This window comes from Colius striatus, chromosome 2 (assembly GCF_028858725.1).
Source record: "Colius striatus isolate bColStr4 chromosome 2, bColStr4.1.hap1, whole genome shotgun sequence".
In the NCBI taxonomy this organism is placed as follows: domain Eukaryota; kingdom Metazoa; phylum Chordata; class Aves; order Coliiformes; family Coliidae; genus Colius; species Colius striatus.
This window is the reverse complement of record NC_084760.1, coordinates 43,067,320-43,094,705: the sequence shown is the minus strand read 5'-3', so window position 1 is coordinate 43,094,705 and position 27,386 is coordinate 43,067,320. Positions and strand designations below refer to the sequence as shown.

At 42.3% G+C, this 27,386-nt stretch overlaps 1 protein-coding gene across 2 annotated transcripts; it reads right to left on the bottom strand.

The window, feature by feature from the left end:
- Positions 1-394: 394 nt before the first annotated feature.
- On the bottom strand, positions 395-27,386 carry TFAP2B (transcription factor AP-2 beta). Of its 2 annotated transcripts, XM_061989941.1 has the most exons (8): positions 27,306-27,386; positions 23,735-23,761; positions 22,071-22,529; positions 16,709-16,769; positions 8,338-8,557; positions 5,738-5,856; positions 2,984-3,125; positions 395-695 (listed from the first exon to the last, which is right to left on the bottom strand). In XM_061989941.1, exons 1-8 carry the CDS (start codon positions 27,384-27,386, stop codon positions 395-397), a joined length of 1,410 nt encoding a protein of 469 aa, XP_061845925.1. The 2 variants fall into 2 exon arrangements, with proteins under 2 accessions (XP_061845925.1, XP_061845926.1); XM_061989942.1 differs by lacking the exon at positions 23,735-23,761.

Genomic DNA, 27,386 nt, shown 5'->3' with positions numbered 1-27,386 from the left:
TTATTCATCTCTTTCTTTTATTATTATTATTAATTATTATTATATTTCCCTCCTCCCCCCAAATCATTATTTAAAAAATGTGAAAGAACAGAAGTGGGAAAAAAATCCTGGTGGTTGTCTTCACATGTTCCTGGCAAGAGACTCTGAAACACTGGTCTTGCGCCATTGTGCTCCTCTGATCTTAAATTATTGTCTTTCGTTATTATTTTTTTTTTATTATCATTATTTTGTCCTACCTAATAGAATTCTTCCAAAGCCCAATCCAGTATTTTTAAAGCTAAAATTAAGACGGTTTGTTTTAAAAGATTTTCTCTCTCTCTCTTTTCTCCTTTTATTTATTTAACCTTTTTCTTTTTTTATTCTTTCTTTTATTTTTTCCCTCTCTCTCTCTCTCTCATTTTCTGTGTTTCTCTTCCTTGTCTCCAGTTTTACTACCTGGTCCTTCGCCAGATGTGTGCCTGTTAGCAGTGTTGTTGTTCAAGAACATCTTGTCCATGCCTTTGAGAGCTTCAGTCAGGTAGTTTTGAAGGGCTGTGAGGGCAGCACAGATAGCAGGGGCCCCAAAGCCATGAGTGATGAGGCTGAAGTGAGTCAAGCAGCTCTGAATGCCTGGTTCCAAAATAGGGGTTGGCCGGCTGTTTCCAATGGGCGTCCTGTCCTGGGCCAAGAGATCTGTAAATTCTTTACAAAGTTGCCTGCACAGAAAGGTAAAAAGTGGAAATAAGAGAGAAAAGCTATGATTAGTCTCATCCCATATTTCTCTGAGAAAATAAAGGTTGAAAAAAGGGGCAGGTTCAGGCCAAAGCTGATCCCAAGACCTGGGATAGGACCTTTTTGCCACCTTCTTTTCTCCCAGCAGTGCTTGGCGACTGGCCATGGTGAGCCAGCAGATCCCTGCTCAGGATGATATTGTTCAGGAGAGAGGTTTCTGCAATTGAACACCACCAACTCTGGAGATAGAAATCTCTCCTGTAGTCAGAAGGATGCTTCTAGGGAGTTTTAGACTGGATATTAGGACAAAATTCTTCCTGAAAAGGGTTGCCAAGCCCTGGCACAGGCTGTCCAGGGCAGTGGTGGAGTCACCATCCCTGGAGGGATTCCAAAGCTATGTAGCTGTGGGGCTGAGGGACCTGACTTAGTGGTAGATGTGGCAGTGCTGGATTTATAGTTGAATTAGATGACCTTAAGGATCTTCTTCAGTCTAAATGACTCTATGATTCTGTGCTTCCCAAGCACTGTCTAAACACAGCCTTGCTTCATAACTCTAGAAATAACCAGGCTGAAAGGAAGATATGCCATGAATCTGCCAACTACTCGTCTTCCTGGGGGCCTGGCTGTGGCTTAAAGCAACTCTCACCAATACTGTGTCTGGAGGAAAGCATAACAATGCACCAAAACCTACTGGGTGGCACAGGGACACGGTGCAGGAAAGGGCCAAAACAGAGCCTCCTCTGAGACTGTTTAAGCTGAGTCACCTTGTTGAGAAACATCAGGATTTTGGGACTCTTATCCTGGCTTATTCATTGCATGAGGAGCAAAGCTACCATTTCCTACTTATTTTTTGGGGTGGCATGCCAATTAATACATCAAAGCTGACATCTGTCTCTTATTTGTTTGCCCATGCCTTTGAATAATTCAGATTTGTGTTTTGTAATTAATTCACACACACATACACACACATTTTCTTTTGCACGGCTCTGGTCCAAAAGGCCTTAAAGTCAACAGGTGCCCGAGCAACATAGAAACTCTGGGGGCTGATGGGCTTCCCAAAGGAATAGTTACTTTGAGACAGATGTCTACCCAGGGACTGGAGAAAAAAGGCCAGATTTATTAAAAAAAAAAAAAAGAAGAAATAAAGAAAAGAAAGAAAGAAGCTTTAAAAAGGCATTCACCTCTCATCTGAAATTCTCTGAAATTCCCAGTGGGTTAAAAGGTTTCAGAGGGCGGAGAAAGATAAAGGTCTACTTCTATGTGTATTATCCATTAAGAAAGTGCAAGAGAGGAAACTTTGAATTTGGAGAACAAACAGTAATGAGTCCAACATTTTACATCTTCAAAGAGCAAGGCAGGGTCTGTGAGCAATTAAAGTTCTGGGACATTAATATCTTCTGACCCTGCAGAATAGGGCAATCAAATTCCAATCACGTCTAAAAAACATCTGGACAAATTTGAGCAAATGATTTTTCAACCCTCCATATATTTCTTTAAATTACACTGTCATCAGAGGCAAGCCACATCCCAGAGCATGAAATAAATGAGAACTGTTTGGGTAGGGATTTTTTTTCTTTCTTTTCCTCCTTTTCTTTACCAGATAGATGTAGATGTATAGAGGCACCCAGCATTCACTGCTGAAGACCTGAGCAAACTGTGAAGCACCTAGCTGGTAGCCTGGGAGGCACAGCCAAGTATAAATCATATTTACATATGATACATACATATATATATATAGCACATCCACCCAGAACGTCTCAAGGGAGAGAGATGGCGTGGAGGGACCAAAATAAGGATCACACGGCAGCACATGGTGGGGGCAGGAGCTCTTGGTTTTTTTTTTTTCCTTTCTTTTCCTTTTTTTAACTTCTTTAAAAAATTATCATTATGGGAAAAAAAAGGTATTGCAATTTGTTAGCAGACAAACAGGCATGTGTGAGCAGCAGGAGGGACACACTTGCTGTGGAAGCAAAATATAGATTTTTGGCCACCTTTCATAAAGATTTTTTGACTGGCTATCTTGGAAATGATGCACAGTAACTAGGGGACCAGTCATCTACATTCTCTATAGGCGCAGCGTGTTTTGGCAGTCCACTTCAGAGGACATCGCCTATAAGGCGATAAGAGCATACTTCCTCCCATCAGGGCCTGTGTAATTTGGGGACTAGAAACTCTGCTTTCCAAACGGGCCCAGAGGAAAGGTGGAAGGATTTTCGTCGGGGGAAGGCAGAAGGTGAGGGGGAGGGGCGGGGTTAGTCGTCTTCGCACTCACTTTGTGGCAAGCAGCATGTTTTTCCTGGAGTGGAGGTCGCTGGGGTCGGTGTGCTGTCTGTTCAGGTACTCAGAAACAGCTTTGGCTGGGAACTCCGTTTCGCAGATGTACCCAAAGTCCCGAGCTAAATGAACGGCTTCACCTGGAGGGAACGAGAAGGAGGGCATTTACACCTCCGGGTTCCACCGGCTCCGGGCCAGACTCACTCCGACCGGCCGACGTATCGAGCGGCTCCCCCGGGGAAAGACCAGCTCTTTCGGGCTTGGTATAGAAACCTTGTAACATCCCTTGTACCTTAGGGACCGGTTCCAGTTATCGTTTTTTGGGGATTTTTTTCACTCTATAAGCTTTATTTTGAAGTTAAAAGTAAGTTGATGGGACAGATTTCTCAACTGATGAGATTTGTCTTTGTTACAAGTCGCTCAGGATGGTCATGTACCCGTGCAACTGGTGTGTGCAGAGCTGTAAGAAATGTACACACACACCCCTACGCACATACATACACATACGGATATGCACACATACACTTTCAAATCACCTGGGCCAAACAAAAAAAAACCAAACAAACAAACCAAAAAAAAAGTCAAAACCTCAAAAAAGCAAGGTAAAACTAGTTGAATCCCAAAAGACAAAAGGACCCAAACTTTTCTTCAGAGCAGAGAAACCATTTCTGCTTCTATGCATCAGATCATTGTCCAAAATTTTACAGATATGGACATAGTGGACATACAATTAATGACAATTCTGTGTGGGGCATTATATACACACTTATTAACACACACAAAGCACTCGCATCTCTATCGCAATTATCACCACGTCTGTAAAATGATGGAGATAACTTCATTTCGTCGGATGGAAATTATCAATCTACTTTCTCAATTGACCATCATGCAACAGGAACTCCCCTCTGCGACTAGTTATAACCTTTTCTGTGACAAAATATACGTTTTCTAATTCTAATTGTCACTTTTTCTGCCTGCCTGGTTTCAGGTTTCTTGCCTCCAGAAGTTCATGTCATCCAACTCCTACTGATGTACTTCATGCCACAAAAAGACAGTAACTGCAGAGAGGAGGAAAAGAGGAGGGGGAGTGAAAAAAAACTTTAGACTCTATGGGGATTCCACCAGATTATGGCTCAGCCCCTCTAGAATAAAGCATTAAACCCTTTAAAGCACTGCCTGAGGGACCACGAGAAGATTCCCAGCACGCAAAATAGATATGTCTAATAACTCGGGGACCACATTATTTTTAACGATGAGGAATTGTTTTCCAACGTCGTCTTCTGTTTGCCACGACTTCTTATCAATCACCAAACTGTTTCATGAAAGCGAAGGCAGTCCGTAAAGCCCTGGATGTCCCCACCGCCGTCACCCTGCGCCAGGCAAGATTCCCGCCGGCACCGCTCGGTAACCCGAGTAGGGGCCGGATGGAGAGTTTCTGCTCTCGGCGATACAACAGCAGCAACGCTAAAGCCTGGCTGGTGGCAGAAAAGAAGAGGCATGCCCGGCAGATCCAATTTCTTCCAAAAGGAGGGAGCTCTCTCAAGGTAAACTGTTGATTTGTAAGGAAACCAGGGGAGAGGAGAGTGATGCACATTTTACCACTCCCTTGACATTTTAACATCACTATACAACTGCACAAGCTTTTGAAGCTCAAGTCAACTTCTGGAAGGGGCTGATTTTGCTGAAAGCGGCATGCTGCGGGTTTTCAAACACAAACAAGGGATGGGGGTGAAACTGCACTAACCCCGGTGTTAAAGGGCAGTTGTCCTACCCGAAATGCTTGACGACTCCTACACCGTGACCCTATATCCTCAACCTACACCGTGCTTTGCACGCTGGGCATAACCTATATGTAAGTACCAAGAGGAGCTGCTCTCTCTTACCCCCAGTCTCTTGGCCAGTCTGCCCTAAGCTCTGCTTGCGATAAGGTCTTATCTCTCACATAACCAAAAGAATTGAAAAGTTAACATCTAGCACAAATATTTACCCATGCTTATATGCAGAAGAAACAGGTGGATTATTTGTACGTCTCTCGGTGCATATGGGTAATGCACATATACATAACTCATAATTGTATCCATATTATTCCCGTCATGGTTTTTTTGGAGAAGATCCAGCTTCTCTTAGCATAAACACGAACATAACCTAAACATAATAGTGGCTCTAAAGTTTACTTTTCAATACAATAACAACAAATCAAAGAAAGACACCGACCATCAAACTGATATTAGTTTACTTGAAATGAGGAGAAACTTCAGTTTCCTCTTTCCTTCCTCGGGAATAGCCTGGCTCTTTGCTCAGTTTATCTTAAGGTAAACAGCTGTGACTCTTTAGTTACTCTGATTTTTTTTTTTTTTCTTAAAAAAAGTATTTTTCCTCATTGAGTGTCCTGTAGTGGCCATAAATAAGCCCAGGAGGAGCGAATTAACGGGAAGATGGAGTAAACGTAGAGTGGGAGAGAACAGGCTGAAAATGAATAGCAATGAGGAATGGGACTACCCTGCAGAACCACACACATGTACACACACACAACCTCATTCTTGCTACCAAAAGGGATCACAGACAGGGAATTCCGTTTTGGGGATGGTATCCTTGACCATGCCGGTGTTCATCCTAACCCGTCCTGAATTTCACCTCTGAGAGGTGTTCCCACCTGATCCTGAAAGCCGGGGAAGTAGGTTTGAGTTGATAAAATGTCAGACACGAGTTCAGAGCAGTCAAGGGTGTGAAGGGAGCTGCGACCTCGGCTTACCTTCCACCAGGGAGGTGAGTAAAGTGACATTTGCGGCCTTACGCCTGCCGGCTGGTAAATTCAAACCGATTTTTTCTAGTCTTTCTCGCAAAGATCTCCCCCCGTTTTTCGACTTGGCTCTAGAATTGCAAAGAAAATAACATCGTGATTATTCCCGCAGTGCTCCTGGGAGAAACGTTTAGTTGGTGCAGTCAGTGGAGCCTGGGAGGAGTTTCGCTCGACGTAAAGGACTTTGGTTGTGTTCATTTCTGCTCAGTTTTGTTGACATCTGCTTCATTTCTCCCAGAAGTGGGAGTGGAGATGGGAGTAGTTTATCCAGGGATATCAAATAATGCCAGAGAGCAATAATTAATGTGGAGGGTTCTGATCTAGAGAGCTAATGGGTTCCTACTGTATGACACTTAACTTGTATTAAGATGGAGTCAGGAGATGGGCAGAAAGTTAGAGGACGAGAATTAAATCCTCAATTGTTCCAGGAAAGAGTCAGAATGGAAAGATGACTGGAGGCGGGGGAAATATCTGAAAGGCTCGAAGGAACGTTTTGTGTACCCGTGGAAAAATAGAAAAGGAAGAAAATATTTTTTAAACTACTTCGTGCGTGTATGTGAAGGTGTTCTTGTACGGACAGGCGATGCTGAGAGGAAGAATTCACCTGCTGGCAGAGGGAACGGATTGCCTGAAGCGAGATTTGAATATCTGTCGCAGATTACCGATAAAGACAACGAAAGGAGGAGTGAGCTTTAGGTGGGAAATACAGAGCTATTGTTCAGACACCTATACGTATGTAAACCCCCAGGGATGAAATCTTTCCACCTGCAAAATCAGAGAGACTTTTGGCACCTAAAATCAGACTTTATCCGAAATCTCTTAGTTCTTCCTTAAAATTTGGTTAGGAATTATTAGTCACACAGAGGGAGAGGAAACCAGAAACTACAGAAAAGCCAGACGGGCTTCCCACTACTTCTGTCAAAGTACAAAGGGGTAGATGTCAGAATTACACCAGAGAAGTTTTCTCTATTTCATCTGCTGTGAACCAAAAGCGTGTCTAAAATTTATATACAAGATAGAAACTGAAGTCAGCAGCAGCCAATAAATTTGACTTGGTCCTTCCCCAGAAATTCACTGAAGTTCAATAATGTTTCTTTACCTTGATAATTTTATTTTAGACAGTGCATCTCTCAGATGTTCGCCCTGCTCCATCTGTAGTAGTACAGAGTGAGCATCTGTAAGTACATATCTCTGCTGCTCTCACTGGCAAGGATCACTGTTGAACATTGATTACAGACATTCACCTGGAACAGTACCTATTCCAGGAGACCCTAATTCTCACATGTATTTTTGGGTGAGTGACTGCATATAGCAGGACTTTTTTCCCTCTCTAGACATGGAGCTGAAGCCCCTGACGTCATCAAATACTTTTTTTTTTTTTCAGGGAACACACCAACCAACCATCCAACCAACCAGCATTTTCACCTTAAAACACCATAGAGTCACTGTCACACAATCGCTGGTACGAGGATTGGCAAGATTAAGGTCAGCAACTTTTAAACGTGATTTGAAATTTATTCCTGGCGAAATTAATTGCATTTGTTTCTGTCTCAAGTTATGTTTTGTTTTCCAGTCTGGCATAGACAGGACTCTGCTTTCCATTGTCTTGATTGAACTGGTACCTCATACCATAACCATGTTTTCTTCCCAGTTCTGACTGGAGATAGAGCCTTAGCTTAACTTTCTTACAGACAAGTCATACTGACTGTTCACAATCGTTCAAGATGACAAAATCCTTTCTCCTATGAGTCTTTCCAGCCTCGGAACTTAACTCCTTCTTGCTGGTACCTAAATGCACTACTTGTTATGGTGGAGTGGCAATCTGGCCTCCAGGCTACTGCTCACTCCTCTTTTTCATCTGTATCAGTGTCAACTATTTTGAGGTCTTCAGTAAAGTACACTAGGACATTTTCAGGTGATTTGCACAAATGTTAAGCTCCAAAGGCCTAAAGACCAACCTAAAGATCATCAACCCCCATCAACCTTCTCTAGATGAAGTACTAAGCTTCTGACTTTCAAAGCTGTTTCTCTTTAGTCAGGTACTTACCTAACTTAAAGACTGCTTGCTAATCTCCTGACAATTTCAGTAGTGTCTTGTGTGACACCATGTTAATTCTCTTATAGAGAAGGTCTCGTGGATTTACTTAGCAAATTCCTAGAAATACATGGGGTCCTGAAATACACTCAGTACATCCTGCAACATCTAACTGCAACATGCCCATAATCACATTCCATTTTGTCAATTTACTGGGAAGAGCAAGGAGAATGAGAAAAGAGAGAAAGTGTATGCATGTCAAGAGTGAAAATCTTCTTGTCCCAGTACCTTGATTTTGGCACTCTTGGATAGAAATTGCACAAGGCCAAATCTTTGTCAGATTAAAGAGCGTGTCTCAGTGTCTTCATACGGGACGTTTGCACCTAATCCGGAATGTTACACACTCATGCTATGACCATAAGATCAATGCATATTTGCAATCAGTTTTACCTTTGACCAAATATTTCTGGTGCATGCATGGATGCCCACATACGGGGAACTCACCCCCACCTCTTACCTTCTAAGTACTCCTCCTAGAAGGGATGCATTCAGACACTCTGGAGGAGAAAGGCGTCTTTGAACTTCTCCCACAGTTACTTTGTACTTTGAAGTTGAACTAAGCAAAGACAAGCGACCAGGTACAGAGCAAAACACCTCTCCGGTATTGACTGAAATTCCACCCAGGAAGCCATCTTTATTCATCATCAAAGAAGTAACGGATTTTGGAGGAACCGGAACTGGAGAAAGAAAAGGGGAAGAGGGGAGAAAGAGAAACCATCACGCCTCGAAGGAGCACAGGATAACCACAGTCTCTCTGACATGCACAGAACAGCAAAATGAAAGGGAATTTTGAGTCTCTGGCTACCTCCAGCAACCTAAAGGGTGCTGCTCCCCCAACCTCTAGGAAACTGCTCCATGAATGATGGATGGAGAGAAGGGTGGTGCAGTACAGCCTCTATACAGGGTTTGATCATTGGGGAAGAAAATACGTATTGGCAAGCACCTGGCAACTTTCGGGTTTGAGCCTGTGTCTCACCCAGAGCCCCCCGATGCCTTTTGTACAACGGACAGCGCCTTTCTGGAGGGGAAAAAAAGAGGAAAATTTACTTTTTTTTTGCTAATGTTTCCATCACTGCTAAACTGAGCCAGGAATAAATTCACTACACGAAGGGAGTTGCTGTCTTAAATAAGTATCAAGGCTGGAGGATACAGCAAGTAGAAGACAGCTCTGTTATTGCTTTGTGTTGTTATTAAGTCCGGTTTATGAAATAAAATGAGTCTTTTCCTTCAGAAAAATGAACACCAGGAGAAAAAAAAAAAAAAAAAAAAGAAAATCTGGTCTAACCGCGGCGTTTTCCCCCGTGATCATATTGTGCTGTCCGTGGAGTAGTAAGAACTCTCACATCCCTAAATAAAGCTGATGTAGTTACTGTGACGCATATTTAAAGGTAGTCATGGCGGTGGCAGGGGCGGGGGGGGGGGGAATCAAAACAAAACAATGAAGCGAAACTGAACAAAATAAACTCGTGATCTTCTGTGCACGATGGGACTAAATCTTTCTATTCTCTGAGAAACTAGTGAGGTTATTTTAAGAGTAATCAAGGAGATTATCACGACCAAATGCCTATAATAGCAACCAGACACGCTCAGAAATAAACAACATCCCCCCTCCCCCCCCAAAAAATGGCTAAACTAAAAATGAGAGTGATTCCCCCGTGCCGTGAATTTTGCTTACAAATGAACTTAAATAGCTGCCTCATAATTGTGTGTAACCGTTATGATTTACAGCAGGCGCTCTAATCAATCAACCGATCACTTTAATTTATAGGGAGCCTCGCTGTATTTTCCCAGTTGTTTCATTTCTGCAAGTAATTGATAACAAACCGTACTTAAGGTATGTTTTATGCAGGAGTTAATAAGAGCTGACAGCTGCTACTGCTGCTTCCTCGGGAATCGTGGCAACACGCCTCTCCTTACAGAAACTATACCCCGAAACTGGGAGGATTGTTGGTGGTAGAGTCCTGGCAGTCCAGCGGGTATGTTTCAGAGGAGAAGACTAATTGATTACACACCCTCGTCGAGCAGATCCTACTTCACAGTCTCCCATTTCCACTCAATCAATTGCAAAACCAATTCGGCAAATAATAGGGTTCTATTAGGCACATATGCCAGCTATTTAGGTAGTTATAATACATGTCAGTTAAGTCATAAAAACCCTGTTTATTTGCAACATATCTGGAGAATCAAACCATCGGGGTTGAGGGGATATTTAAGTCGTCTGGAGCTGCTAAACAATAAGATCGGGTATCCTAATATATTACCAAGTGCTAACTGCTGGGCAATTGCCAATTTTATAACCTCAGTGCATGGAATAGACACAACCGTGTTTCACTGTTTTTATTACAGATCATTTCCTACTGCCAGACCAGACCCCCACAATAAAAGCTCTATAAGGGCTAAAAACCAAAAGGCATGTCTATCTTAGATATACATATTTCTTCATACGACTTGTATATAGTCTCCAGTATAAACAAATTATTTTGAGTGGCTTTACTTCAGGGAATCAGCAAGTGAAATGGATTCCTAGTTCTCTATTATTTTTAGTTGGGCACTTTATGCAGCTCATAAAGGCGGTTTCAAATAGTTTGAGAACGGCACAGAAACAGTTATAAGAGAGTTAGAGGCCTGCTCCTGCTTTCCTTACTATTAATAGGGACGCTTTGCCATTCATGCTACAGGAAAAGTCATTTGGCTATCAGAGGTAGTACTGGCAGTCAAAAAAAAAAAAAATCTTTCTCTTTGTCCCAGTATATGTAGATATATTACTTATTTCAAACGTGATATTCTGCAACATCATTCGAGTAAAACATTAAGAAAAAACTTTGGATATATATATATGTATATGTATATATATATATTTTAAAAGTTCCATGTAAGCAGTGCCGCCAGATCTTCACGACTGGTATTTTTTTCTTTGGACAAACACATGGGCTGAGTGGTTCGAAAACACCTTTACAGTGTCTATATTTAGTGACCAGTTTATCAGGTCACTGTCCATTGAACTGAGAAATTAAACAAGAGGCAGCAATCCCATGAACATCTGATCTTCGTCCAAACTCACTAAAGAGAGAGAGAGACCCGTGCAATGCTTAAATGTACCTCACCCCACTCGCTTTGGCCTTTCTGAGCACTCATTACATTACTTAACCTTTGAAATATGGATTTTCACGTGCCCAGTGGATTGGGCTTGTGGTGTTTTTTCCCTTGCAAATTGCTTTTGGGAAGCAGGCTGGCTGTCTTCCCTGCTATGCTGAATGCTCCTCAGCTTTTCTTCCTACTGCTGAATCCCCAAGAAGGACCATCTGAACATAACCCATCAGTTGTATTTTAATAACTCTAAACGCATTTTAGAAGCTTACCAGGCGGTGTAAGCATATCTATTGCAATTTCATAGCTTCAGAGAGATATATTCTATCTAGACTCTCTATCTTCTGTAAATTACCTAATGCTGTCTTAAAAAAAGTGTTTGCCATGCAATGAATTATCTCTATCTATATCGTATCTATATGTTTATCATTACTATAGCTTTTCAGATATAGCCCAAACATTACTAGAGATAATATAACGTGAAGGTTTTAGTGGGTGAAGAGATATACACGTCCATGTGTGCATCTGCATGTCTTAAATCCCTGCCTGTATGTAAATAAACAGTAATGCAGAGCGTATTTTTAGTGGATGTCAACTTTCCCAGTTGACGAAGAATTGCCATAACCACTGAAATAACACAGAATAACACACATATATATATACACAGCGTCCCTACCACTTCTGCTTTTATTCCTTCTAGTTCTTGTTATTCTCAGTAAAAACTATTTAGTTCTCTTTTCCTACCATACATTTGCTGTGTATGTGAGCACCAGAAATCCATAATTCTCCTTTCCAAACTCTCTGCCTTCCCTCTTTTTCTTTCTTGATTTCTCTCTCCATCCTTTATGGGTTTTTTCCCTTCATTATCTCTTTGTATTTCTTTTCTTTCTTCTTTTCTCCCTTCCTTCTTTCCTGCATTTCCTTCTTTTATCCCTGGCTATCTCACTCTTTCCCACTCCCTCTTTCCCTCTCTCTCTCTCTGCTTCTCCTCCTTGCAGCCTCTTTGTAACTTCTCTCCCTTACATTTCTCTTCAGCTTATCAATAAACTGAGAGAGCAACAGTAGCCGCTTGATTTGTTAGTAATTATAAGCATACTGTTCAGGCAAACGGGATCTCTAGATGAGTGAGATCGCTTTAAAACGACAGCAGGAAATGGTGGGGAAATGGAGCATGGCGAAACTCAGCGTGAAGCTTTCAGTTCTTTACATGTTTACAATTTTCTGTGCATACATTAAGTCTTAGGGGTTGGTTGGGTTTTTGGTTTTGGCTTGTTTTTGGCTTGGGATTTTTGTGTGTGTGTGTGTCTGTGGTGATTCCCTGTTGGGTTGCTCTCCAGAAATGCGAGAAAGTGCTTGCAAGTGCAGACTCACAAGAGGAAATAGGAATAAAAGGGCATTTCAGCAACACTAAGTGTAAACAAATAGACTATATCCTGAAAATAGCCTAATAACAAGGCTCTAAGCTATCAGTGTGGTTGCAATAACCCTGGTGAATAATAAAATAGTCTATGTCAATTAAACAATCAATCAGAAGAAGTGTTTCTTATATTTCATACTAACAAACGTCATGGGACAAGCTCAGTACTAATCAGCTTCCAAATTGCCTTCAAAGCTTTTATCTTTTTTAATCTGTGTACTGGGCCTGAAATGAGTGAAAAGTTCTTTGTCTATTATAACAGCAGGACTTTTCTGTAACTGGTGATTTGCTCTAAGCTGGTGACCAAACCTAGAGGCTCCAGGGATAGTGTCTTACCCATTGCCACCAACGACTTGGTTCTTATTCTAATTCTAGTGAACAAATGCAGAAAGTGTGGGTTCATGTTCTCTTTCCCCCGTACCTCTAATCTATTCCTTTCCTCCCTCCCCTTCCTGCTCCCCCACCAGTCCCTTTCCTCTGCAAGCCTGCACTAAATTACCAAGTTCAATGTATTCCCTCGAAATTGTTTGGCATTCAATTAAAGGGGATCATCAGTTTCAATGGGTAATCTAGCAAAAAGCACGAAACTGAGTGTCAGGGAAGTAATGTCCCTGATTCCCAGATCCGTCACCTGAAAAGCTGAGGCCAGAGTGCTTTTCAGTTAATCATTTATCCAAATTCTTCAAGAGGAGGGGAGGAGGAATCTCATGCTGTATTATAAGGACTTGGGAAAAAAAAAAAAAAAAAAAAAAAAAAGTCAAAACACCTCCTTTCATAAGTTTCTTTAAAATAGTGTAGACAATAACGTGTATGTGAGGAGGCAATGAATCAAGGTGTGGGGGTTAAAATGGCCTTTTGTGCTAAATCCGATGTGAATGTGCAGAAGATTGTCAGAAACAACTGAAAGTAAATAAGTACATCAGGATAATTTTAAGGTCACTGACTGTGCCCCAGAGTCACAAAAAATTAACCCAGGACTCGGGCCACGCAAGATTTTGCAAGAGGACCACTTCATTCACCATAGACAGTGCCAAGCAGATTTGAGATGAGCAGCTGACAAGGAGACCAGATCTTTTATTCCTGACAGACAGAAAGCCCTCCCTTCACTGCAGCAGAAATCAATGGAAAAGGCCTCAAAACGTGCAGCCGGTAAGAGATTAAAGCCGAGTTAAATCTGGTATTAATGCTCTTGGTGATTATTATCATCTTGATGATTTATCTGGCTCCCTCCTTCTCACTTCCACCACCCAAATCTTAATGTAAGTAGGAGTTAACGATGATTTTTTAATGTCTCGTTGGATTTTTAGACTGCTAATGTACCGCATCCTTCTCATTATTAGTTTATTGATTGTTCATTGACCAACCCTCTTCAAATCGTATTAACCACCCTCTGCCAGTTTAGATTAGGAGAGTTTAAAAAGCACCTTTCATTATTCCACCGTCACCACCACCACCACAGTAGAGTTCAGTCTTGGTAGCTTAATGCTCGCTCTAATGGGGCAGCTAAGAGACGAGGGGCCACGGTCCCTGCCTATTGCATTAATAGCTCAAAGGGGGCTAATACAGAAAATTAGCCTTAAACGAGCTCTGGAGATCTCCAAATGAAAGAGCCATTTATCACGCTGGCTACCTTCACTCCACTCGTTTGCTCTCTCTACTGGGAACAACTCATTTCCTCTTAACTAAATTACTTCAGAAATGTCAAGTAAGCTCAGATAGCAAACATAACAAGAGACTGTGTCTATGTAATCTATTGTAAGGGATCGATACGTGAGATAAATCAATAACCGTGTATGAATCCCTCTATAATTTCCTTAATATTTTTGGCAATCCTTTCGCATAGATATCTAATTCCCTCTGCAGGCCGCAAAGACCACAAAGAAATAGACACAGTCTGGATAATGTAAGTTAAGACTTGAGCTCACGCATACTTTTTTTTTTCCCCCCCCCCCACTGTATTGTATTTGACGCATTTTAGGCACTGAACCAGATTTTGGTGAAGCAGAAAGCCCTCTAAACCTCATCTCGCAAATCTGGATCACGGGAAGTGCTCCGCAGCACAAAAGTCAGTCAATAGCTATCTGTCTGTCTATCTATGCCTGCCATAACGGCTTACAGAGTTTAAATAACTTGTTCTTACTTCAAAGTACATCCTCGGAGCTACAAACTGCAGGGAACAAAGCGAAATTGCTACCGAACCCTCTCTGTGTTGCTCCTTCTCTCCTCCTGATTAAATATTGTCTGCCACAACTGTGACCTACTATTTATTATCCATTTCTCTTCCTTCGCAAGGAGAAAATTTGCTGTGCAAAAAGAAACTGAGTTTCCTTTATGCTAGAAAGTTTCTTAGAGCTCAGCATTACTTCCGAGGAAGTAAATACCGCTACAGGGACTTAAAAACAGTTGCAGATGAATCTCGGGATCTTTTTTAGTAACCTAATTTCCAGAGTGCATATGTACCCTGTTCATCGTGGGTACTCAGAGTATCTCTTATGGCTGCAAATAAGCAGATGTAATCCCATCTCCGTGGCACTGTGTCTCTTTCTGCGGCAGCTGGTCGACCTGGGGCCGTTGCAATGCTTATACACAATAAGCACACCTAAATCTATCCTTCATCCGTAAGAATTCTTAACACGCATGGTTTTTTAGTGCTACTCCCTATCTAACTGTACCCCTCAGCATGCACAGGAAATTTCTCTGCTGTCTTCGTTGACTGAAGGAGAGAGGCACAGGAGGAGGGCGTGTGGGTGAAAAACAAAACAAAACAAAACAACACAAAAAACTAAAGGAGTATTTTGGACGGGGTGGTCATCATTAACCCAAATAAACCGAAACACTACCAACCAACAGAAAACAGATTACGAAAGGAAAATGCGAGCACGGAGCAACGTAAGAAGGGAGGCTTTCGGCCACAAATCAAGCACCAATTAATCAAATACACCCGAGAGTGGATGAGGTGTCAAGTGGGGGTGGAGAGGGGAGGAGCAGAGAGGAAAGTGATAAAAAAAAGGAGAAAAATACAACCAGAAGCCACCAGGTTACAGACCCTGAGCACAAAACAGTCAAACTGAACTAAACCAGGAGAAACAACTTTCTCTCTCTCTCTTTCTTTTCTTCTCTTCTCTACACACCCTCTCCCCCTTTTATTTTTTGAGCTGTAAATATTTTTCCTTTTCTCAAAACCATCTTCGGCTTTTCAGACGATGTTCCGAAATTATGCTGTCAAATAGGCTTCAAGTTTTCACCTCTCCTCCCTCAAATAACTAGAACTTGACCGTATGTATGAGAGAGATTGTACACGAGGATTTGAATTAAAAAACAATAAATACACGGAAGGACCTCCTGCTGGCTTGAACACATTTAAAATAAGCACCCTCCCTGTTATTTCGCTTTGCATCCTAGAAGATAATGTCTATTAAAGTATTTGTGCGCATTTGACAAATAAGAAGGTCCTGCAGATAAGTGCTGTTGATAGTAAGCATAAGGGACAGCATTTCTAAGGCTCATCTCTGGTACTTAAAATTGAATCTCGAAATAGAAACTCCTTAGATAATTAAAGATAGCTTTCCCTACATTTGCAGCGTGTGAGCTGTTTAATGTCTATCAGCATAACACAACACTCATCGCCAAACATCTTCCAGTGACTGTCAGAGAAATGTAAAAAAATTAAGCAGCTGCAATACGCCCAAAATGAGTTATTGTAATTACATTTAATTAGTTTAATTAGTTAATTATTTTGCTTACAGCTGTACAAGAGACTGCAAACATTTGTTAATATCACATTCCCTTGAACAGTATGGGGTGATTCTGCAGTTACACTAAATCATGTGCGCATATGTAGAAAGATTTAAAAAATGGGCATGGGGAAGGGGGGATTCTTGGGAGAAGGGGGGAAGGAGGACGGGGCTGCCTTTTCAGAGGCATTACTTTCTCTTCCCTTCACGTTTGATACTCCTGGGAAATGCATTTAATCCCCAAAGGGAATCAACCCGCTTCCCCCATTAGAAGGCAAGGGGTCTACATCGAGGACCGTGGGGGGGTGCGGTGGGGGAGGAGGCCAATGAGGACTCTGTTTGGTCATGGGGAGCTCCATTAGACAGTATTTGTGTAGTTAAACACTTTAAAGGACCGGGAAGGGAGGGAGAGATATAAACTTTTCCTTTCACATATCTTTCCTTTTCCCTTCACTCCATCTACCGATTCGACCAACTATTCATGTCGCTGCCTGCTTCCCGCATAAATTAATTGCCCCAAAGTAAAAATATATCACGAAGATATTGTTACACAGTGAAAGTTTGTCTAGCTTTGTTGGAATAATCCATACCTTTTTTAATGACAGACTGGTCCAATAAGTTCATACCGCTGTTATTGGCATCTTCAACTGACTGTGGATATAAAAACATCACTATTCAAATTGACTGGATATTAAAGCATCACGTACATAAATCATGTCATTCCAAACTGGAGTTGCTGTTATTTCCATTTATATTAATTCACTAGGGGAGGAGGGATTTTATTATTATTATTGTTGTTGTTATTATTATTCCCCCAAATCGACAAGGAAATGCAATTCTTACAAATTATATAGTCCTCTAATAATAATAAAAAAAAATTAAAAGAGGTGTGAAGCATATGGGGTACAATACTGGTTTTGTTATGTTATAAAACATAGATATCACATCGAGTTTTGCATTCGACAAAGCTTTATATTTCTTCCTTTGAAAATCTGGCAATTTGGCAACATCTGCAAGATGTATTGCATGGCATAAATGAAGACGATTAAGGACAACTTAAATTCTCTCTCCTCTTTCCTGTCCTTTTAAATTTTTGTTTTGTTTTGGTTTGGTTGCTTGTGTAACCCTGCTACATCTTAATAATTCAAGGACCATTTACTTTTTATATATAATAGTTTACATTATGGACTTTTAATTAAAGCCTGAGTGATTCGGAGTGCAGCGCAACGCCCACGTCGTACAGGCTAAAAGCAGAAAGAGATTTACAGCTCCCGAGGTCTCTTCCACCTCCTGACTCAGTGGGGACAGGGAGGGGGGAGCGGGAATGTACGTTATCAAAAGTATGAACTGTTTAAAAGCTCAGAAAAAGTCTCCGTGTCGTCTCTTCAAAGCCTTCCCCCCACACACACTTTTTCCCCCTTGTCTTTGCAGTCCGCCTGGAAGCACACCTGTTATTATGGCATTAACTACTTTAGAGGGAAGAGAACAAAGAGGGGAGCAGAAGACAGTGTAAATGGGGGGTTTCATTGCTCAACACCAAAGTGGGAGATACAAAAAGACAAACAAACAAAAATGAGCGCCTGATAAGCGGTTGGCACCGCAAAATCGTCCCCCAAAGAGGTGTCATACGAACGATTGATTGAAGAATTACGACAGATTCCGTTTGAGGGGAAAGTCTGGGTTTCAGAGAAAGGGAAGATCTGTGGGCTTCTTGGGTTTGTTGTTTTGTTTCGATTTGGTTTTTCTCATTATTATGTAGGGTTTTCCATGTCATTGAGTATTTGGGGAATTGTCACTTTTTTATTATTATCATTTCCCTGATAAGGGGAATATCTTTACAGCAAAGCAGTTATTTTCTTCGCTGTTATTTTAACTTTGTCTTTGCTACACTGAGAGACTGAGTTTATCGGGATCCAGCCCTCACCCTCCCTCTCTCTGCTCAGCGTTCAGGATGGAATAATGTTTAGGAGAAAAATTACATTTCCCCAAAATGGGACGGAACAATATTTTCTAGGAGATCTTTCCTTTCATTTTCCTTGAATCTCCACTCAAACCTCATACACAGAGGTTCCTTCTGTACTTGTGCATGGCTGTTTCTCTCTCTTGTAATCAATAGTCTACATACCTAAAGGGCACAAAAATAAAATTACAAAGCCTTCTCTGCTTTCTCTCAGAAGCTCCCAAAGAGGGACGACGAGCAAATCCTGCAGCCTGTGCATCGTGATGCTCCTCGACGGCATAAAATTGGAGGTAAATATGAAACGCCATCTTTCCTTTCTATTTTTTCCCCCTTCCTTATCTCACCTCGTTTTTGGAGTCGGTGTTTGTGCACAGGGTTTATGTGTGTGCGTATACTCCACTCGCTCCATCAGCAACGTGGGTTAGTTGTTGTAGTTAATGAGAAGACTCCTGTCTGATTTTCTATCTAATTACGCCCTCCTGCTGGGTTTTTGTACAGGATATTCGCTCAGCATGCTGGCAGTTAATAGTCACAGAGAGGATCGTAAAGATTTAATTAGGACTGCATGCGGAAACGTGGAAAAACAACTCAGACTTTTAATTACTAGACTTCTTTAGTTAAAAGTGATACCAGGGGTTACTTTATAAGAGACTTGGGTGTTTTGGTGCAACTTAACTTTCAGTGTCTCTAGCTAGCACAGAGTAGTGGGGACAGCAGTGTTAGGGAGGAGGAGGAGGAGGAGAAGGAGGAGGAGGAGTGGAGGTGTGTGTGCAGGGAGGGGAAAGGTGATGAGTTTCCAGATATACTTAGGAAATCTAAAGGAGAAGATTTCCCTCCCTCCCTCCTCTCCTCCTATAATCTGACAACACTGCGCTTCCTGTGCACCGTTTATATACACATACACCTTGTTCAACAGCTAGGGATAGAGATGAGGAAAAACGCTGAATAGATATTTTTGTTTTCTTTTAAAATGTCTAAAGAATCTAGACTGCTCCCTGTATATTTTCTTCAAAAATACTTTTGCCTAGCTGGGAAGGAAAAAAAAAAAACCAAACCCAACCTGCAAACACTAGCTGCAATGCTGTTTTTCAGAGTCACTGTTAGATGATGCAGATTTGTTTTAAATAAGTAGGTCCTGGCTTCTCTGTTCTCTGTCTGAGGGCTGTAAATTGCAGATTGAAAATTCCTCTCCAAAGGGGCAGCAGTAGCAATACAATACGTCCTGTTTGCAATAACAGAGCGCGATCGTGTTACAATCACTTAATTCGACCCCTGGACAATGGCTCACATATGGCCTGGATTTAGTGTTTATAAAATAACCACTGTTTCTTTCTGCCACGGACTCTCTTTCTCTGCCTCCTTCTCCCTCGGCAGTTCAACCCATTTTCATGGCACATACTTGATAAGGCATGCATAAGCTAAAGTAGAGACACGTTTGTGTCCAACTATATACCTGGATAACAGTTCAGCTTTTTGGACTTCTAAAAAAAACCCCAAACCAACATCAACCCCCAAACAGGCAATTATTTGAGACTCTTCTCTCCTGTGTTCGTTGACAATATGACACCTAACTAGGAATTCTTGTAGCTAGAATGGATTCCTTGAGTCTAGAATAAATCCATACTAAAAATCTGGGTGGAAAACTCCCTAACTTTATCTGTCACTAGTGAGAGGAGGAGAGCAGAAAATGATGAACGATAGGAGCAAGTACCGTGCTGCTTTCCCTCTTATCTGTACTAACTTGCAGTTGGACGCTTCCTTCACGTGTTTCTCCTTGGGATACCCTCCTCTCCCTCTTCCCCTCCTCCCCCATCCTGAGACTAAACCTCTAGAAATAAAGGGCCTGTTTCATTTCCCGCTGCCTCAGCACCCCAAAACAAAAATCCAGCCCTGCTGCCCCACAGACTCGTCTGCCTCAGCCCAGCCCCAGCCTCAACCCACCACGGCTCTGGCCCCGGCGTGCCCGGGCGAGCGGCTCCGGGTGGCCGCGGGGCGCAGCGCTGCGCTGGAGCCGACGTGGGGGAGGCATTTTCGGCTAGTGCTGTGCCCTGTTCGCAGAAGGGAGGTTTTACTGGAAAAGAGAGGGAGAGCTACTTTATTTGAGCTGAGAGGGACTTTTCATTCTTTCCTCTTCTTTCTGATCTCTCTTTCCCCCTCTTTCTAGCCTGTTCGTTCCTTCTTCCTTCCTTTCTTTCTTTCTTTCTTTCTTTCTTTCTTTCTTTCTTTCGTTCTTTCGTTCTTTCTCTCTCTCTTCCTCTGCCTTGTTTTCTCCCTCATTCTTTCTTTTTTTCTCTTTTCCTTTTTCCTAATTTCCCCCTTGCCTTTCTTCTTTTTTTTCTCTCTTTCTCATTTATCTCTTTCTTTTATATATTTTTTCTTCTCTCTTTTAAATCTTTTCCCCTTTCCTTTGCTCTTCTTTTTCTTTCTTTCATTCTCACAAAAGCACAACAACTACCTCTACCTGCTTTTCTTTGGGAAAGTGTAAAAGTCAAAGCACAAGGCACAAACAGCACTTAACGTCTATTGGTTGTAGAGAGAGTGATTCGCTTTCTATATTCACAGAAGTAAAACTCGCCTTGACCTGCAAACTAGTTCGACTCAGCCAGGAATGCGAGACGAGACCTGAACATCGCGCCTGGAGGGGTGGTTAAGATTTGCCCTTAGGTCTCTAAACCAGCTTGGAAACCTGCAAAAACCAGTGACCCAACGGCCACGGAGCTCGGAGGCAGGAGCAAATCCAATCAGAAAAACCTTGCTAAAAAGCAACTCGCCCTAGCAAAGCTCGGAGATCTTTTCCTGAAGCCCCAAGAGAAGCCTCAAACCAACACAATACAGTCCCCTCCCGCTCTTCTCTCGTCGATTCCTAATAGCCTTCAGCAGAATACTTTTTCACGGCTTTTTAAATTCCCTTCTCAGACTCCTCCTTTCTTTTTCCATTTCTGTAACTTTGAAGTCTGTATCTCATCCAGTGATCCATATCATTATTTATCTCAAGTCTAAATATATATATATATAAATGATATATGATATATAAATTTAAAAAAAAAAAAAAGGGAGGGGAACTCCCAAATGCCGACTAATAAAACTTAATTTAAGATCTGGCCCCTGGAGGCTCCAGCCTACGGCTGCAGATCCCCATCGGTTGGCTACATTCTGCTCCACAGCAAGGTGTAAACCATCCCAGCACCGAAGCTGTTAAAGGGTCTTTCTGTTTTTAGGAAATAACACGTGATACTGACTTTCGCGTGGGACAGGAGAAGACTGGGAAATACTGTGCTTTGAGCCGGCTGAAACTCCTTTGTTACCCAAAAGAGAGAATAAAACTACTTCAAATCAGTGCTACCCTACCAACTATACTTAAAAAAAACAACCAAACGAAACCGAAAACAAGTTGGGGGAGGGGGTGTTCCTGGTCACCGTTATTACTTTTCATTTGTTTTTTGTTTATATTTTCTCTGTGTCTTGCTTGAAAAATGTAGTAATTTGACAGTTTCATCAAAACCCCTGAACTACAGGAAATTGGTTGGCGGGGACCGCGGGGGGGGGTGTGGAGAGGAAGATGAGATTGCATGGGAAATAACTGGGATTTGAAAAACCAGTCTTATACTCTGCCAGCTTTTGAAACATGTGGAATAGTTAGAGTAGCATGTCTGCCTTCCCCCTGAAATCTGCTGGCTTGCCAGGGAGGTGGGGGTTTCCAAAGCGGTGAAATAAACTCTCTTTTGGTTTTGGTTGTTGGTTTTTTTTTTTTTTTTGGTTGGTTGATTTTGGGTTTTTGGGTTTTTTTGTTTTTTGTTTTTTTTTTTTGTTTTTTAAAGGAGGGAGAGGGAATATAAAAATTATAAGCTCAAAACAAAAAAGAAAAAGAGAAAAAGTCTGTAACTCACAGCAATATTGCTGGAAAACCCTGACTGGTCATTTCTAGATGAAGGATGGGGGCTCCAGCTTGGAAGGTATCTGCATTGCCCGGGAGAAAGAACGCAGTGCCTTACCTGGACCTCCTCCATCCCTGGGTGTCCGATGCCATGCAGAGAAAGGCTGTCCCCCATGCCGGAGTCAAGGCCATGGTGAGCTGAGTGCAGAAGGACATCTGGCCTCCTTACTGAGTGGTAGTCCCGCCTGGGGTCCAGTCCCGAGAGCTGGGGCAGGGCGGCCCGAGGCTGTGGCAGCAGTGACCCGGTTTCTGATCCCACCTCTTGCCTCTGCCTCTGTCCCCAGGGGTGCTGCTGGGGTTGATGCAAGGGGTTTAGGGAATAGGGGTCATTGACATGGGAGTAAGGGTCCTGGCTTTGGTGGTAAGGAAGAGGCTGGTATGGGGGTGGGAAATAAGGCGGCTGGAAATCCGAGGATGGGGTGTGAGAGAGCGGAGGAGCGCTGGAGTAGGGTCCCTGGGAGACGGATCCCAGCTGGGACAGTCTGGAACTGTGACTGGGCACTCCATCATGCCGGTCCTACAAGCGGAATGAAACAAAAACAAACAAGGGAAAAAAGGAAGACCTTTTAATAAGAATACTAATAAGAGCACAAAACAACACAAAATAAAAATGTTAACAGTCTTAAACTAGAGTTCAGATGTGTCCCCTTCCCCCACCTCATATTAGAAATGTTGGAGTGTTTCACCCCCAGATCATGTCTATTCCAAATAACTATCAAGAAGAGGGAAGAAGGGATGTGTATGAGGGAGAAATGCTCAATGTCGTAACTGAAAATATAGGACAGGTGCTCCATGTACGTGTATGATCCAAGACTTCAGTCCAGTAACACGATTCCCCTTCCAGCAGCGCCCCCCAATAAAACCAGAGTTTTAAAAAAAAAAAGAAAAGGAAACAAGAAATAAGAATCCTCAATTCCTTATCTTTCCAAACAACCCACCCCTTGTCCTGCCTAAAGTTTCCAAACATCTGTTTATTCCCTCTGCTGAAGTCCTGAAACTCAAAATCACCGGCCCATCTTCACGTGGAAAAGACTCAAAAGGAAGTTGCACTTCTCGGAGGACTCCGAGTGAAGAAGTTGTGCAAACATGAACTTGGAAAAAAAAAATCAAAATACACACCACGGAAGGCTCTTTGGATAAAGAGAGTCCACTCCTTAAAAAAAAATCAAATAAAGCGAAAATGAACCATCGATATTGAACAAATCCAGTCGCTATGATTTGTGCAGCAACTTCTAGTGTCTTTTGTTTCCTTTTCCAATATTATAGTCCGGAGAGTGAGGTGGGGGTTAATTGTAATGAAAAGTCTTTGGGGTGTGTGGGGGAACGGGGGAGGACGGCGGGGGGGGAGTGTGTGGAGGTTTCAGAGAAAAGGTGGGAGAGGAGTTTTGTCGAACTCCACCACACTGAGGCTAAAGTAAACAAGAAAAATATCTATTCCACAAAGTGCAGCTCAAACCCCCACAAGCAATGGCACACAAGGCTAAAAAAAAAAAAAATAAAAAGAAAAAAAGTTTCCCCCCCCTTGCTCTCCCCCCCAGACTCCCCTAGCTCAACTGGAGAACACACAATGCAAAAAGGGAGAAGCAGCTGCAAGCCTCCTCCAATTATTGTGCTAAATTACCAAGCCAAAGGCGTTTAAAAAAGAGAGAGAGGGAGAGAGAGAGACACAACAGATCGAGAGAGAGAACATGCAATTCTAGTACAACATGGATCCAAACTCACCATGGCGGAATAGGTGTGGACTAACATCTGGAAATTAAAAAAAAGTCTTGTAATAGCTAAAAAAATAAAAGAATGGTGATAATACTAATAATTGGAGGAAAAAAAAATCAAGGAGATCTGCAAAGGGACGTGTTGTACACAGGAGAACAGCTTGAGATATTTCGAAGTCTATCCATCAAAAAAAAAAAAAAAAAGACACACACAAAAAAAAAAAAGAAGGAAAAAAAAAAAAGACCAATGCCCCCAAACCCGAGCCTGGCAACCTCTATCTACATATATAATTTACCCCTCCCTCTCTGTTTTGGGTTGGGTTTTTTTTTTCCTCTCCTTTTTTTTTTTTTTTTTTTTTTTTTCCCTTTGAGCTCCCAAATACAATCCTCTTCAACCCAAGGCTAGGCTCAGACTGCTCCGCTCCCCCTTCCTCCCTTGCCTTCTCTACACCGCCTCATAATAATTGATATTCATGACTATTAATATTACACGACTACTTTAAAGGGAGAATGCGGGACCAAATGGAGCGTGAAGCTGGCAGCCAGCTCGAGAGCTCCCCTACTATTGTAAATGACGTTCATTCAGGGGAGAATTACTAGATGTAATCAGACGAGGGGGGCTGGCAGAGGCAGAGTTTGGGGAGAGGGAGGGAGGGGAGGAAAAGTTTAGCAGGGAAGAGGCATAACTTCAATGAACTCGAGCAGAGGAAGACGAGGAAAGTAGACACAGCGGAGCTGGAGCAAGGAAGTGAGATGAAGCGATGCTGGAGGCGAAGAAGCAGGAAAGAAAAAAATCACTCTTTTTTTTTAACATTTAATTATACATTCCTAATACGAGGAAAGGCTTGCCTTTGGTGCTTTTGTTCTGGTACTTTGTTTTGTATGTTGGTTTGTGTTTGTCGTTTTTTTCTTTTTAAAAAACAAATGAGGAAAAAGAGACTTTGTGATATTTTTTATAACATAAGAGAGGAAATGTGCAGTCATTGTAATATATACCTATTAATTACAATATATGTCTGTTTACAACAGAGATTCAGCCCTTCTCATACATGTTACAAATAGTATTCGCATTGAATCTGAGCTAAGTTGGGCTCCACACTTTCTTTTTTTCTGAATTCTGTCCCTCCGCCTAATATGAAAAAAAAAAGAGTACATCTATCTCCCGATTTTCACCTAAATGTAAAATGTCTGCAGCGAATTTTAAAGGATAGTAAATTTATAGTTCTGAGGCAAAGCCAGAGGCAATATAAAACCTTTTTGATGTTGCAGGAACCCGTTCAACTGGACTGTCTGCCATTTCTGTTAAAGTTCAACTTACGTCCCTTCCTAAATAGACTCACACTTCCCAGAGCGGCCCCCCCCCGCCTCCCGCACGCGCACACACACACTTTTGTTTTAAGAACAGCTTCAATTTAAGTGGCCGAGATGCCACTAGCATCGCGCTGTTAATTATAAATAGGAGAGAAATACTTTTTAAAAATTTTCTTTTTTAAAAGATAAATCTAGAGAGGTTCAGCTCTTTAAAAAAATCGTTTTCTTTCTTTCTATCTTTCTATCTTTTTTTTTTTTTTTCAGTCTAAACGTTACAAAATATCTTGGAGTGCAGCCTCAAGTTCGGGTATATCCTGTACGCAGCCAAATCTTACCCAACCTCTCCCTCAACTCTGCTTCTCTCCCACGGCAGTCTAGAAACACGAGTGTCCATGAAACGCACAGCACCTTGAAAATATCCTTCAGGAGGAAGGTGGGGAAAAAAGAGAAACCACCCCAAAACCAAAATCTTCGACATTCCCCGATCTCACTGGCCAGGGAGGAAAGATGTTTTGTCGCCTGCTGCTGCGGGCAGAGACAATGGTCGGGCTGTGCCTGGGGATGGGGAGGGAAAAGCAGCGAGAGCTCAGCGGGCTGGGGATCGCCGGCGGGACACACAGATACACACACAGACACACGCAGACACAGACACACACACACACACTGGGGTTTGCCAGTTGATAATTAGCCTGACGGCAGCTTTGGGGAGCGGAGACATTTCTCCTGTGCCACCGGCGTATTCACTCTTCGCTTCTCTCCATCCTGTCCTTTCTCCGGCAGTGAAAAGCCGGAGCTGTGCCCTCCCTCTGCGTCTTGCTCCGCTTTTCTCGGGAGTTTCCCCGCTGTAAGTGCCAACGCGCTCCCGGAGGGGAGGGCTGCGGGCGGCGCGACGGGTCTGAGACCGGGGCGGCCCCGACGGCGTTTCCCCGGGCTGCGCTCTGGTGGCCTCGGCCCCTGCCCTGTAGTATTCCCAGTAACCTGCCTAATGTCCGGCCACTGACCAGTACTCACCTCCTTTCCGATCCCCAGCCCCAGCCATGTCCCCTGTCCGGTCCTCAACCCGGTCCCCGGTCCCTGCCCATGTTCTGCCAGGTCTCCAGCCTGTGCCCGTTCCCCAGCCCGGTCGGCAGCCCCTAACCGGTCCCTTGGCCAGTCCCAGTCCCTTCCCAGTCGCCTCCCCACGGCTCAGCCCCAACTCTGGAGCTGGTGGATTACGCCTTTCTGAAAAACCTTCCTGTGATCTCCGTGCAAATGTCTGGCTCAAATTAAAAAAATAAAATAATTATTTTTACAGACCGCCTTTCATTACACATCTCTGAGGGGTTTTTTTGTGGTTTTTGGGTTTTTTTGGGGTTTGTTGTTGTTATTTGGGTTTTTTTCCCGTTTCGGAGCAAATCCAGCTGACTGGTTCACTTACAAGAAATGCATTCGTGTAGCCCGTTTGGGAAAGATCCGTCTCAGGAAACCGTGCAAAATTTGTCTTTGCACTATTTTTTTTTCTTTTAATATTCCCTGTTTTGCTTTTTAATCTCGAAAATAACGAGTACTGAATAAAGCCAACAACTTTTCGTGTCCGTGGACTATGCGGAGCTGCCTTTGAATGCTGCACGTCGGGCGTATGTACTCACATACGTGCAAGAATGTATGTGTCAATTAATGAGAGTATATGTATACATGCACATCTTATCTATTAGTATATAGGTGTAAAAAGTCGTAAAAAAATATATCCGTTTGTAAAAGCAAGAAAAAGGGGGGAAAAATATCCATATTCAGGTTGAGCTTAGCTTGGGATTGCAAAATTGAAAAGGAAAGGAAGGGAAGAAAGAAAAGAATCAAATTTATCCAGTCCCTGAATGCTAGATCGTGTTTATCTTCTATTTTCATTTTTTTCTCTCGATATTTGTCCATATTTAATCAAATTATATTTAATTTGAGGTCTAAACAATCAAACTCTTGCCTTTAAATTGCCTCATTCCAACCCCCAGATCATTTCTTTGATGTTTTAAATCGCATCAAACAGCTTTTCCGTGAAAAAAAAAAAAAAGTTTAGGACTTGGCATACTGAATACAACTATGCAAATAAATAGACATTTAAGCGTTTACTTTTGGTTTCCCATTGCTATACTTGTGTGTGTTGGTGTATGTGTCTTTCTATCTGCCTATATGTACATCTAGAGGTATATACGTATTATATAGCCATGCCTATATCTATATCCTAGATATATATTTAAATATACATATAATGTCTTATATGCATATTATAAACTCACCTCATAGATATCTTCATACTTGACATTTTCAACCAGTTTCCAGAGCATGATGGCAGGCTGTTCTCTAGGAGGTGAGTGCAT

Excerpts from the sequence above, each read along its gene's own strand:
- TFAP2B (XM_061989941.1), bottom strand. The coding sequence starts at position 27,386 with ATGCACTCACCTCCTAGAGAACAGCCTGCCATCATGCTCTGGAAACTG. Across the intron at positions 22,530-23,734 it reads TCCACACCTATTCCGCCATG|GACCGGCATGATGGAGTGCC; the intron begins GTGAGTTTGGAT and ends TTCCGCTTGTAG. Across the intron at positions 3,126-5,737 it reads ACTCACCTCCCTGGTGGAAG|GTGAAGCCGTTCATTTAGCT; the intron begins GTAAGCCGAGGT and ends CGTTCCCTCCAG.